Source organism: Protomyctophum bolini (assembly GCF_963924005.1).
Source record: "Protomyctophum bolini genome assembly, chromosome: 7".
Classification (NCBI taxonomy): Eukaryota; Metazoa; Chordata; class Actinopteri; order Myctophiformes; family Myctophidae; genus Protomyctophum; species Protomyctophum bolini.
Genome location: NC_137868.1, coordinates 45180514 through 45195513, shown reverse-complemented (window position 1 = coordinate 45195513; position 15000 = coordinate 45180514). Strand labels below are relative to the sequence as shown.

The 15000-nt window shown below is 42.2% G+C and overlaps 2 protein-coding genes across 2 annotated transcripts in view; both read left to right on the top strand.

Annotated features, from left to right (window-relative positions):
• LOC308318750 (potassium-transporting ATPase alpha chain 1-like) overlaps positions 1-1325 on the top strand; it is a gene marked incomplete at its 5' end in the record, with an annotated part of 22631 nt that extends 21306 nt beyond the window's left edge. The window contains 2 exons of the mRNA XM_080768376.1: positions 271-362; positions 811-1325. Coding sequence (XP_080624502.1) covers positions 271-362; positions 811-839 — 121 coding nt within the window. The 3' untranslated portion in view covers positions 840-1325. The remainder of the gene's footprint in view (positions 1-270; positions 363-810) is intronic.
• Positions 1326-7264: 5939 nt separating this feature from the next.
• Positions 7265-15000, top strand: part of gapdhs (glyceraldehyde-3-phosphate dehydrogenase, spermatogenic) — a 28705-nt gene continuing 20969 nt past the window's right edge. The window contains exon 1 of the mRNA XM_080767410.1: positions 7265-7311. The gene's annotated coding sequence lies outside the window, so the exon portion shown is untranslated. The remainder of the gene's footprint in view (positions 7312-15000) is intronic.

Genomic DNA, 15000 nt, shown 5'->3' with positions numbered 1-15000 from the left:
TTCGTTTTAACGCACACCTCACCAACCTTAATCCGGACGTTTTAACGCACCCCTCACCAACCTTAATCCGTTCGTTTTAACGCACACCTCACCAACCTTAATCCGGGTCGTTTTAACGCACCCCTCACCGACCTTAATCCGGTCGTTTTAACGCAACCCCTCACCGACCTTAATCCGGTCGTTTTAACGCACCCCTCACCAACCTTAATCCAGTCGGATCAATGCTATGTCTAACCAAAAGGATGCCTCCCGAATTGTGTGTGTTTTCAGGGGCCAGTGGTGGGCCGTACCTATTCCCTATGGAATCCTCATCTTCGTTTATGATGAAATCAGGAAACTGGGAGTCAGGAGAGCCCCGGGAAGTAAGTGAACATTTGTCCATCTATTGATTCGTTCCTCTGTCCAGTTGTTCGACCACAAATGGAATAGTGACTGTTAAAGGCTTCATATACTTTAGAATCGTGGATATCGAAGATAGCTGATCTAAAAGCCCTCGTAACGTCACGGAACTTGTAGAACAACTAAGTATAACTAAGAAGAACTATAAGTAACCACACTATTAAGTATTAAACTGGCTTAGTTTGAGATCGTATTAAATATTAATCCATCCATCCATCCAGCAAAAAAATAGCAGAGCAAGCGACGTGTTTTGCATACTTTAATAATTGATCATTCATAAAAAAAATGTTTGGCTTCTTTTCCCTTTGGAATATTAAATATAGAAAAGGAAAAAGGAAAAATATGGAGATAAGAGGTTTCCTTTCTCTCTCTCTCTCTCTCTCTCTCTCTCTCTCTCTCTCTCTCTCTCAGGTTGGTGGGATCAGGAGTTGTACTACTGAGACCATCCATCCATTAATCCATTCATTCATTCATTCATTCATTCATCCATTCCTTCATAATCCATGCTTAATTCATCCGTTATCATTTACATAAATCCAATGGCTCCATTATAGCTTAGCCTGGAATCCAGACTGATTCGCAAAGTGAACATATATAAGAGAAAGAAAGGCAGAAAAAGAAACGCTGAATTCCGTCTGTATTCCAGGCTATACCATGTCATTGCCTTGTAGTACATTCACAGTTGCACCGTCACATCTTCATGGTCTAATTTGCCATGTCGATTTAGAATGTTTTTTTTTTATAGACCACCCTCTGCACCGTTCAAGTTCATATTACATTAAAGAGCCTGTCTATAATTCACCTGGTAATAACAACTACATGGTCATCATCGATGAATCATTTAAACAAAATGGCCTCTATTCCAGCTCTGTGGCTGTGTGTGTATATGCATTATTATACTTGTATGAATAAACACTGTTGTAAAACTATGACTCTGTCGATGTTTGAGGTAGGCCTAGTCTAGTGTGTACTGTGTGTGTGTGTGTGTGTGTGTGTGTGTGTGTGTGTGTGTGTGTGTGTGTGTGTGTGTGTGTGTGTGTGTGTGTGTGTGTGTGTGTGTGCGCGCGCATGTGTGTGTGCGTGTGTGCGTGTGCGTGCGTGTGGGAGCCAAGACTAGCTAGCTTAGACTTACCAGCTGTAGTTTAGCAAGTAAAAGATCGGAATTCTAAATGCAGTAAAAGTACAAACGTATTGGTATCAAAATGTACCAAAAGTATACTCATTATACGCAGAATGTCCCATTTCACAAGTTTTCAAATTTAAATATAGCAGATCTACAAGCTGCTAGATCTGCTATTTTCAAACGGACGAAATGTATAAAGGGTTAAAGTGGTCGAATAATTGTAGTGAAGTAAAAGTACACAACGTTTTGCCTCCGAGATGCAGTGGAGTATTAAAGTAAAAGTATTGAAAATGATGGAAATAATCGAGCAAAGTATATACCTCAAAATTGTACAGTACATGTATGTATGTTATTTACACCACTAGGTTATTCGATTCTTTGAAGTATATGAATGACTCAATATGGAATGATCGCTAAGATAACAATCGATAGTTGCAGCCCTGCTGTTTTGCCCAGCTCTGTACATGGGCCTGTGGAACAGCCAAGGTCACAGCATCATGCTAGTGGATGCTGCAGTGCTTTTCAACCTTTTTAGGGGTTTCACTGCTAGTGATTTTTACTAGTTGACTAGTTGTTTAACTGTTTAACCTATTATGTCATTGTTTTCTTCTTCTTTTTTGTTAATACTATGTGTACATTTAAAAACTGTGTACATTGGCGACTGTAACTATAATCTACCTGATCTCGAGGCATACAAAAACTAGTTTTCTTGTCAACTAGTCTAGTCAACTAGTCTACCGACGAGGTCAACTAGTGGATTCACTAGTCGACTAGTTGAATAGTCGACTATAGTTGCTTAAAGCCAAGGTCCATTATTTATTCAGAATTTGAGCCACGGACCATCAATATTTTGGTATCGTCGGATAATATTTTGTCCATATAATTCCATGCTGTATTGATGTTGGTATACCAAGAAAGGAGAGACAACAGGCAGATGTTGATCAAAATAACAATTATTGTACATTCTCTAATAATTAGACTTGTAAATTAACCAATGCAGATGTTTGACAACAATAATGTATATATACGCTCTCAAGAGTTGCAGATCTATGGGTCCGTTAACTTCATTTCTCATTTTGGGGCAGGGACCCCTTTTGGTGTTAGCATTACGTTATGCTTTAGCTATTTAAAAATAGCAGATCTACAAGCTCGTAGCGCGCCACCGAGTGGCGCGCTACGAGCTTGTAGGTCTGCTATTTTTGAAAAATCGAAGAAGAACGACTGACACAGAAACATAGCTTTTTCTGAAAACCGTCAGGATGTAGAAGACATTTTTTTTAGAATCTGATCTCAGGTCAGAATGCAGGTTAAGACGTGCAGGGGACCACACTGGAACACCCTCAATCAAGGACCACTTGGTGGTCCCAGAACCACCGGTTGAAAACCACGGCTATATATATATATAGTGACCTTGGCTTCTGATAAGAGATGCACAGAGATAAACAGGGGGGGGGAGGACCAAAGCAAGCAAAAGCCACTCTGTGGTATATCAGCATCCATTAATTCCTCCTCATTCACTTCTACACAGCATGACTCGACAGAATCCACTTCCTGTGTGGAGAGGGAGGGAGGGGAGGGGGGGCGCGCCAGTGACGCTGTTGTCCCTTTTTTCTAGGACAGTGCATTGAGTTCATGTTCCGTGTGCACAGATATAGATATACTTTAAACTCCCCTTGTCTTCCCTGGTGGTGGTGGTGGTGGGAGGCCCACGTTTGTTCCATTATGAAGTAGCATGACATTAAAGCTTCATAGCTTCATGGAGAGTGCCTTTGGACTAATTTTTTTGGGGGTTTTTTTGTTGTCTTGAGGCCAAAGAAAACCTTTAAATAATTCACAAGCCCTGTAGCGGCGCTATAGCCTTCCTTTTCTCTATTTTGTTCTGTTTTTTGGATGCTTTGTTAATTGGTGGGCAACTTTATGGATGGAGAGGTATTTCCACACTAAACTCCAGAGGGCCGCATTGCATAATACTGCAGAAATAGCCGATCTATATAAGCTCTGTGCGACGCGTTTTGAGCTTATCCTGAATAATGTTTTGGCTACTTTTATTTAATTTCAAATGCGTTGGACATACAAAAAAAAGACAACAACATTTTAATACTATAGTAATTAGCTGAAATCAATAATATATCTATATTCTGATATTAACTTCCCGGGCCACATTAAGTGATTGTCCATGTATGTATTTAGGTTACCATGAATCCACTCATGGAGTCGTATAGGATTTGAAATGTATTTAATTGAGGTACTGCAGTTGTTCACATGGTGAACATTAGATGGATTGTAGGCCATTGTAGGCCAATGGTTTTCAGAGTGGGGTCTAGGGTCATTGCCGGGGGCCTATATGGGGGGGTTCCAGGGAGTCAGAGTGGGGTCTGGGGGCCTATGGGGGCGTTCAAGGTGGTCAGGCCAACCTGAACCATGAAGTGGCCTATTCTTTTCACTTGTAGGCTACCAATAGGCATCTTCTATAGGCTATAATAACATTGTAAAATATAATGTGGTATCTTAACTCCACGTGTAACTGATTACTGAACTCCCTTTTGATTTGTATTATACTGGTGCAATGATTCATTTTATGCTTTACTAAATTTGCCACTCAAAATATGTGGCAATTAAGGCCTACTTTTAAATCTACTTTAATGCTGTGCTTAGTTACAGCAGCTCACCACACGGGAGCACTGTTGAGCAGCATGTTGCTTAAAAGATGCTTCGCTTTTAAACAAAACGGTTTGTTTAATTTAAGGAACAATTTAACAAACGTGCTTTGAAAGGAACTATATTATCAGAAAATAGTAGTAGTAGTAGTAGTAGTAGTAGTAGTAGTAATAGTAGTAGACCTACTTTATCATGTGCCACGCCCACGTCCATCCATGTCAATAACAAGTTAATATCAGCCCAAACCGTTAGTACTAACCACTAACCACAAGGCAGCGATTCATCCTTGCAAAAGAGGAAATCTAATTTCAAGTTATTAAATATGTAGAAATGCCGTGAAAACCAGTGTTTCACGCGACGGCCGGGTTCATGGTTGGGGGACTGTAGTGTAGTGTGTAGGCTAAAATAGTCTTTTTTATTTTTGAGTCAAATTAATGTTCCCCCGAATCGCCCCCATCCTGTCCACGCCACCATGCACGGTGCAGGGATTTCCCTGTGTGTCAAATGAGTCTGATACGCTACGCATGTAACATCACGTAGGCCTGCCTCTCCCTGTCAGGCACGTGCTGCGGCAAGAGGGCGGGGCAGGATGTTAACGATGCAACTATACTGTCATATAATAATGATATCATATAATATTATGTATATTGTATGGTGTATTGTAGTGCATTATAAAATATGCACAGCATTTGAATTCCATAATCCATTCCTTAATAATGATACAAATGGGATCAATTTATATGTTTCCATCTTCATCTTTACAAGACCATCACCAACCACCACAATAACTCCCTGACAGATATGCAAATACATAATGGAGCCTATGAATATTAATAATGTAAAGAAATATAACGGGCAAGAGCAATATTAAAAAAATACAATAGTCTAAAGAACTGCAAAATACATCTTTAGCCTGTTTCATGACACATATCTGTCATCATGCAAGTCCTTTCATGTCTTTCATCATGCATCCTTCATCAAATGCAACAGTGGAGATCAACTGCATATACAACAGGCCTAGAATTATAATAGAAATGTGAATAGAACTTTAACTGTCTTTCGTGTTTAATATATGAATGTTGGTGTTAATGGATGTGACGATAAATATTAATTTAAAAGCTAAAACCTAAGCTATAAGCTAACCTATATATAGGCCTACCATCTTTGATATTTTGAGAAAGATCAGCCTGTTTCTCAACATCAGGCCTCGGGACGACCCAGGGGTCCAAATGAACACTTAACGGTAACTGTAACTATAACCATATAAAGTCACCAGATTTTCCACCTCGGAGGAAAGCAGACCAGTTTTTTTCTAAATCACCATGTGATCCGTTCTATACACCGGATGGTAAATTATTCCGGTTTATGTTTACGTTTTTTCCGTTGTTTTGGTCCCCACCTGTTTGTTTTTATAGCCTCTCCAGTCGCTATACGAGTTGGAATAGAAGATAGATATACCAAACAAACTATTCCAAGAAGTAGGCCTAGATACTTGAAGAATCTTGTCGGATCCATATACTGTATGCCGCATCAATGCCTTTAGTGCCGGGGTGCCCACAAGGTGGATCGTGATCTATACCGGTACCAGTAGATCACAAAGGCTGTGCAGGTAGATCACATAATGGCATGGTCCTACAAATATATTTAATTTAAATATAAAAAAAAAAAACATGATGTGCCACTTGAATTAAGGTCACTTGATTGACTGACATTTATAAGGGCCTGTCAGCTCAAACTCACAATGCAATACTTTGTTTTCTAGAGTGTTTTACACAAGTGTGCTTGTCTCATGTCATGTCTACACTGTATGTAACTATTTTACAACTAAAAACAAACATTCATTTAAACCTGTATATAGGAGGGGCTAGCGCCCCTCAAAATGGAGGTCTGTGGCCTAATATCAAAGTGGAGCCCCCACTCAATCTATTAAAAAGGTTGAGTCACAGTCACATCATGCATGCCATATACTGCAGTATAGTGTGCAGCACACACACACACACACACACACACACACACACACACACACACACACACACGCACACACACACCACATCAATACATCCCACCAATCTATACAGTCCTGCAGCTCTCACTGCAGTCTGGATAGAACGTGACATGCCTACTGCATACGTCTTATATAAGACTGCCATGCACACACACACACACACACACACACACACACACACACACACACACACACACACACACACACACACACACACACACACACACACACACACACGCACACACACACACACACACACACGCACGCACAAACGCACGAACAAGTGCACATTCCTTTACACAACACTGAATACTGGAGGCCCCAGCAATACATTATATTGCTTCTATAGCCTATATAGTCCTGGACCAAGAAAGACGAAAGAGACAATAGAGTTTAATATTTTAAAAGCAGTGAATAGGTGTGTGTGTGTGCTGCTCTGTGGTGAGCAGTCAGTGGTAGGCTATATACTAGGCTAGTAGGCTACATGCATGATCTCCATCACTGTTAAAAAACATGAATGGCCTACACAGTATAAACTATAATGCTCTGACCTTCCTCATATAGATCGTGGAAAACCTGTTGTTGGCTGACACGCGCGCATGCACGCGCGCGCACGCACACACACACACACACACACACACACACACACACACACACACACACACACACACACACACACACAGTACACACATGCCTGCTGCATGCAGCATCACTGCCTCCCCCTTCTCTCTCTGTCTGTCTCTCTCTCTCCCTCCTTCTCCTCCTCCTCTCTCTCTCCCTCCTACTCCCTCTCTCTCTCTCTCTCTCTCTCCCTCCTCTCTCTCTCCTTCCTCCTCTCTCTCTCTCTCTCCCTCCCCTCTCTCTCTCTCTCTCTCTCTCTCTCTCTCTCCCTCCTCCTCTCTCTCTCTCTCTCTCTCTCTCTCTCTCTCTCTCCCTCCCCTGTGGTTACCATGACAACCACCGGTTGGTTCGTGCCACGGGCCTCGTGCAGAATGGATCCCCGGCCTCAGCGGAGGCGGAAGACATGACGTCACCGCCTCGCGCGGCGTCGTGTCACGTGTCCTGTATAAAAGGGGCGGGCGGTAGCGAGGCTCGTCCACAAGCCAGCAGCATCCTCCAAGCCAAGGTAAGAAGATTATAACTCAACTTAAAACTATGAGCGCACACTTCCTTCCCTTCCCCCCGAATAAAACACACCATTCAAACACAATTTAGTTTATTTTTTGTTTCAGTCGGTCACAACCACGACGGACCACCACCATCTTTGTTTCCACGCCGAGAAAGAAAGTATTATAAAGGAAACAAAAAGTGGGTGTAACGTCATGCAATGCAGCTGTATCGATATCATTCATGGCTGCCCATGTTTTCCATCATTTATAATTCATTATTGCAGTCGTTTATTTATTACAGCTTTTGGCCGTAAAGAAAAAAACAAAAAAAACAGACACTCGTACTAATAAATACTGTTGAAAGTCATGTTCAGAATCCTAGAGGACAGGTTCAGGATGAAAGGGAAGGTTGATGCGCCCACACGGTTGTGTAACACGGTGCGATAGTGTGTTGCGTCATCTATAGCCACACACACGCACGCACGCACACACAAAAAAATAACACTTTTATGAAGTCAAATAAATATAAAAGCCCTTCGTATAGTAACGTTGTTGGGTTTGGTGGGGATCATTTTTTAACTTTACAGTTCATTCATTCCCAGCTTTAAATGTCCGGGTTGTTGAGGAGGAGGTAGGAGGAGGATCTATCATGTATGTAACGTGATACGATGCTGCAGACAGACAGTACTTTGTACGGAAGTGGATTAATATTACATAACGCCCGTTTTTTTTATTTTTTTTGCGGAATTTGCACCGCATATTTGACATTTGCTGCCATTGTGGTCTTATATTCGCTGCGGTGGTTTGGTTGAGCTCACAGCTTTTAATTTGAGTCATATTATATAATATTCTATACAGGCACTGCTGAGATCATGAATGGGAAATGTGGGATGCATATGTTGTTAAATATGTACATATATTTTTTTTGTATAGACTAAATGCACTATATAGCATTATTATAGCCTACATAGTCTTTATTTATTTATGAGCAGATGTATATGCTATCTAGATTCTAGACGCTCCTCATCTGTGAAGGTATATAATACGTGCTCTGGTCCATGTAGCCCTAAAACCTTTTCTTCCGTTGAAGGCATTAGAGCCTATATGGACCAGAGCTGAAGGTAATACGTGCTCGCCTTCCCCGTCATCATGGAAGGTCTCCATTGTGACGTCATTGTTTTTCTGTAATGCCTCGTTCATATACATCACGACACACGGTGTGGCGGCGAAAACTGATTATGGAGTGTAATGACTTAGATCTTAGAGAGAGAGGCTAAATATATAAGCTTCAAGGATGTATAGGCTGGTTCTTATTGCTGTGAGAGAAAGATGAATTGACAGCTTGAGCTATTCAGAATCCATCCAGTATAGTGTATTAATAGGATTTGAATGAGGTGATGAGTTGGAAGGCTTTATCTCTTAACTGAAGATGAAATGATTGTCTGGTGTTGATGCAGAGACGGTTGGACCGAAGGACACAGACGGGAGGACATATTGTCCAGTCAATGCATGTCGCATGACTCTGCCGCAGTCTCTCTCTCTCTCTCATACATATACCTGTTGCCTTGTATTATTAGAACACTTAAGATGTACGTCTGTCTGGTTGTTCACAGTTAAAAAATTATGAGAAGTTCAGTTTTTCTTTGTCTCAGCTGACCAGAAGTGCAACAGCTTTGTAAAAGATTAGTGAAAATGAGATTTGATTCTAAAATGCAGGACGGTATTTAATGGCTATAACATTAAGGTGAAGAAATATTATTATTATTATTATATATAAATTCTCATGTATACGATCAAGCGACAAAGCCTCTTAATTCACGGTGGTTTCGTTGTGCTTCTCCTGCGACACACACACACACACACACACACACACACACACACACACACACACACACACACACACACACACACACACACACACACACACACACACACACACACACACACTGATATTTATTCCCTCTGGCCTCGGCGCGTTCATGACTCCGAGAGAGCGTAGAAAAGGAAGACTCGGGATCTTGCGGTGTAGGTGTGGTTGGATGCAGGCAGGCAGGCAGGCATCACGGTGGATGCAGGCTGCTCTCGTTCCACAGCTTGAAGGTCATTGGTCCGCTGCGAGGGAAGGTCACAGCAGCCACAGGGATGATGGAAGCTGTATCCTACACACACAGCTCCCTCCGTATGCACCTGAGATGGCTTGGCAGTGAACCCAAGAGACAGAAACGCTATTAATAATAAGACACTAACGTCCTTGCACGCAGACCGCTAGGGCAGCTAAATGTTAGCATGGTGATGATCGTGTCACACTGACTTCACAGTGGCGTGTTACTGCTAGCATGCTATGTCCTATAGCTATACTAACTAGACGAATGCTTTTAGCACATGCAGCAACCATATGACTGTATGTATGGCATTAGCTCAACGTTGATATGTTGGTGGTATTCAAATGTTGACATTATTCTATACTGGTGTGTTTACTGTATGTGTGATGGATGAGAGTGCTGGCTAAAAGATGTAGAAATGTGTGTGTGTGTGTGTGTGTGTGTGTGTGTGTGTGTGTGTGTGTGTGTGTGTGTGTGTGTGTGTGTGTGTGTGTGTGTGTGTGTGTGTGTGTGTGTGTGTGTGTTGTGGAGTGGGCACAGGGGAGGGCATACGTGCTCAGCGCGTTGTGTAGCGTGTTATCCAATTACAGCTTCCTATCCCTCTTAACTCCGTCTCCGTCTTAGCCCTGGGACTGCTGCTGCTACACGGGGGGGGGTGGGGGGTTGAAGCGAGGTTCAAATAGGACAAACACTTGCATCCCATACTACTTTATATGGTCATTATATATAGTGATCAGGGGGGATCATCTTGTAATTTAACACTTTATTAAACGATAATAAATTAAAAAATAAATGTTGGAATTGGTGCATTTTTTGATCTACATTATAAGCTCACAAAGCTGCATCGCAACAGCGTGAGCTTAACGTAGATCCTGCAGCTCTATACTATTTTTGGATTTCTTTTTAGAAAATGCCCCAATTAGGCCATGAGGAACTGTATGATGCGTGTCAAGCTATAAAACAACTTGTCAGAAATGTGTGGTGGACGACTGACTCTTCAGCAGCCAGTCCGACTGCCTGCAGGGAGCTTGTTCTTAGACACAATTAACTCTTTATATATACCGCTATACGGAAACTCACGGCGATGTCTATAGTGTCCACTTGGCGTGGTGATCGACCGTGAAACCAAACACACTCCATGTTACCTTATACCTGTCCAGGTATGTCCAAATGTGTATACTTGCATGTACACATTTGGAACATATACTACCTGGAGCTTGTCCTCTGGGCATTTAACCTGCATCCTATAAGCTATATTAGAAGCAGGCCTTTCCTCCTGTATACTCAAGAGTCACAGGACATGAGAAATACTATCTTTTAAGGACACTGCATGGGTGATAACAGTGTATTATTATTATTAGTCAAATAGAAGCCAGGGGGCTGAGCTGGCTTTTATTTTGTCTCTCAAGATACAGAATCTTTATTGAACGTCCGAGGGAAATGATGTAGTTCTGGTCGATCGGTTGATCTGGCTTTCTTGTTCGCTCGCCTCGAACTTAACCCATTCTGAACGGGAACCCATTTTGGTGTTGGCATCATGTTATGCTTTATAGCTATTGAAAAATAGCAGATCTACAAGCTCATAGCGCGCCACCGAGTGGCGCGCTACGAGCTTGTAGGTCTGCTATTTTTGAAAATCGAAGAACGACTGACATTTTTTTAATCTGATCTCAGGTCAGAATGGGTTAATCAGACCAGTGTGTGTGTGTCCAGTGGAAACCTCGTATGAATCTGATCTCAGGTCAGAATGGGTTAATGTGATGCTTGTCCTGTCGGATCCAGTTGAGTGTTCTGTTTTGTAATTGAGTGATATGGCAGCAATCAGGATGTGTGTGTGTGTGTAAGACAGGAGGAACTCCACGCTGACTCCACAGACATCCTGTTCATAACGGCCCCCTTAAGGGAAACTTCCAGATGAACAGCAAAGAAGGACAAAATGGCCTAGGTTAGAACATTTGGGATGCGTTGAACTCGAACTTGATCCTGTGCAGCTTTGTAAATGGACACTATCCCGCTTCCTCTTATTGTATGAAAATAGATTTAGTTTGTAAGTACTGTCTGCTTTGCAAGCAGTATACTTACTGCATTGAGTAATAGGAAGGGTGCTTTTTTTTTTGGTCCCACCATTTTGCAACCCATTTCTTCACCCAGTGTCAATTGTCTGGTGTAATCCTGGGTGCTGCACTCCCTCTGCCAACCTGGGGAGAGCAACGGACTGACCTCATGATTCCCTCCACGCATGAGGAGTCCAAGCCGCTTCTTTTCACCTGACTGGGGGGGGGGGGGGTGGAGTTTCCTCTGTTATTCGTAGCATGTGGAAGGAACACGCTATTCCAACCAGTTCCCTTCCCCTCTATCAGGCTCCAGGGGGAATCTTAACAATTTCAGTAATTGTGTATAGTCAAAATATGAGTTACTATTGTGTGTTTTTTTAAATAAGTATTTTCATGGAAAAAAAATAGAATCGTGTGAGAATCGTGATCTCAATTCTTGTGGAGGAAAATTGAGATTTTCATTTGAGCAAGAATCGTGCAGCCACTATACCGGGAAGGTGTGCCATTCTGCGCTGTGATTGGCCGGAAGCTGTGACATGCTGCGCCGTCATTGGCTGAGCGTCGCATAATGGGTGGGTGTGCCGCACGAGCCAATGGAAGGGGCAGAGAGGGCTACACACCACACAGCGTCACAGCCCAAGCTCTTCACACACTGAGGGAGGAGAGAGGGGAGCCGGGAGCGAGTGGGGGGAGAGAGAGAGAGAGAGAGAGAGACGTATAGGGAGATAAACTCTATCCCTGACTGGGTATGGAGTATAGGCCTGTAACGATACACTCAACTCACGATACGTATCACGATATGAGGTTCACGATACCATTTTTCACGATATTTTCAACAATTATTTTCCAGACAAATGACCGATTTTTTTGATGCATCTTCCCCCCCAAGCTTTTTTCACAATTTTTTATTTAACTAACCGTAAACATGCTTTCATGTTTTAAACCTAGCTCGAGTTAACTTTTCTTCTTTTCTTTGATGGCATCTTTGATGGATAGATGTAGACCTATTTTGACGGGTGCAGAAACACAATTGCCTTCCTCGATGTATTAATGAGCATCAATAACGACCATCACCTGCATGTGTCACAGACACATACATCCTCTACAGGCCTCTACTGTACTACTGAAAGTGACTGCATGGAGTCCGTCTCATTTCTCTCCAAAAGCACGTGGATATGATGGAATATGATTACAGCTCACATTCCATATCACACACTAGCCCCCCCCTAAAAAAAAAATCGATATACATTTTTAATAAATCGATACATATCGCCGGGATATAGTATCGATATACGATATATATCGTTACATGCCTATATAGTATGGAGTAGTTCAGTGGTTCCCAAAGAGGGAATTACCACTGAACCGGTCCTAAGTTTGAGAACCATTGGACTAGTTATAGCCGCTATAGTGGAAGTGGTCGCCATGTTTGTTTGGACTGAACCTGCATGTCATTGTCAGATCTGACTGACATGAGGATGTGACTGTCCGACCGTGTCGACAAGCTCCCAGGGCTGTGGCCCGGGCGTGCGTGCGCGTGCATGCATGCATGCGTGCGAGCACGTATGCATATATGTCTATTAGAATTTGATCAGCTGTTGGCGAAATGTTTGAGCGAAATTGGGCTCTGCTGTTGAGCGACTCTTGGTTAGATGGCCTGCTTGAGTGTTGTTAGTTCGGAAAGGCCGGGCGTAAACCATAAAGGTCAACTTTTCCATGTCGAGGGACCCCTGAATAGCCTATTGTGAAATAAATTGAATGGCTGAAATAGCTGATATACAAGCTCACAGTGTGACACGGGTGCAACACGCTGTCAGTTTTGTATAGCTGTATATCTGATATGGTGTAGGTAGGTATTCTTCAAGACACACATGCAGGTACGTTGGGGGCGTTTTCGAATCCGCCATTGATTCATGGGGTGAAAACGACACACCTTTACCATTTTTTCTCCTCCATCATATAGCACCTATATGGTGAAGTATTGCAGTGCAGCAGGTGCAACAATCACCGTTGTTGTAGTGACCACATATTCTAAAAACCTTCTACGATTCTGCCAGTATAATCCTATTCTTTGAGCCCCCCCGGGACATGCAAGCAGGCTGAATAGAATGACTGATTGGCTGGTTTGGCTGACTGCATCTGGGCTCCCAGCCAATCAAATCACAGCAGTGGAAAACTACACAGAGAGAGAGAGAGAGAGAGAGAGAGATATAGATTTACTAATGTAGATGGAAAAGGTCCCCGGGTTTATGTGACTAATGATGTAGACAAATAGACAAACATGTGTCTGTGTGACACGTCATGTTTGTGTGTGTGTTGGCGCTTGGCAGCCATCTTGGGAAGTGAAATGCTGTGTCATTGCACATTGAAAAGGGGAGGAGGTATACATGTCTCCTCTCCTCTCCTCTCCTCTCCTCTCCTCTCCTCTGTCTCCATTATGTCTGAGAGGATTGAATTGGATCAAACAATGTCCATTGTCCTGTCTGGATTATCATCATCATCATCATCATCACCCGTTTCACCGTCTGTTGCATTCCTTCCTGAGCGTCTGTGGTCAGCCTGTCGCTGCCTGCTGCTTCTTAACCGTCAGCAGAGGTGGAACAAGTATACTCCGATGTTTTACTTATAGTATAAACGTATCAATACTGCAATGTAGAAATACTATAGCTGTTACAAGTAAAACCCCGGAATTCCCAAAAAAAAAATACTTTAGTAAAAGAACAAATGTATTGGCATCAAAATATACTTAAAGTACCAAAAGTTAATTAAAAAAAAGTACTCGTTGTGCAGAAGTTTTCAAATGTATGGGAAAGAATCTTTTAAAAGATATTCTGAAAATACACAGTACATGCTATACAAAGGGCTGAGCTTGTAGTATGTGTATGCGGGGGCTGAAGTGGTTAATAATGTGTGTTTTGTATTGGAAAATGCTCAAGTAAAGTACAAATACTTAAATACCGTACTTAAAGAAGTAAATGTAAACTTAGTTATACTTGTGCTTATAGTCTTCCACCATTGACCGTTATAGGAAGAGCCACGGCAAGAATGACGCTTTCACACACCTGGTGTATATAATAGGCTAATTAGAGGACAATTGGTCCTTCCGTATTATAAACGCGACATTATTTAACCCATTTTGCGCGGGAACCCCTTTTGGTGTTTTAAACATTATGTTATAATTTAGCTATTGGAAAATAGCAGATCTACAAGCTCGTAGCGCGCCACCGAGTGGCGCGCTACGAGCTTGTAGGTCTGATATTTTTGAAAAAATCGTGAAAATGTGCCTCAAATTTGGAACATATTTTTTCAGAACAAACGTTTTTAACTCAAATCTTTGCTTCTGGGGGGGGGCGTCCCTGGAACAACATAGTTTCAGATGGGGGTCTCGGAGGCCAATTACAGATAATTTTCGGGGTCCTTGACATGAAATATTGAGTGATATATATATAGGCCTAGAAACATTAGGTATTTCAGAAAACTGTCAGGATTAAGAATACATTTTTTTCCAGGCCTAAATGGGTTAATAAACGAGACGCAACAGATTTCTGTT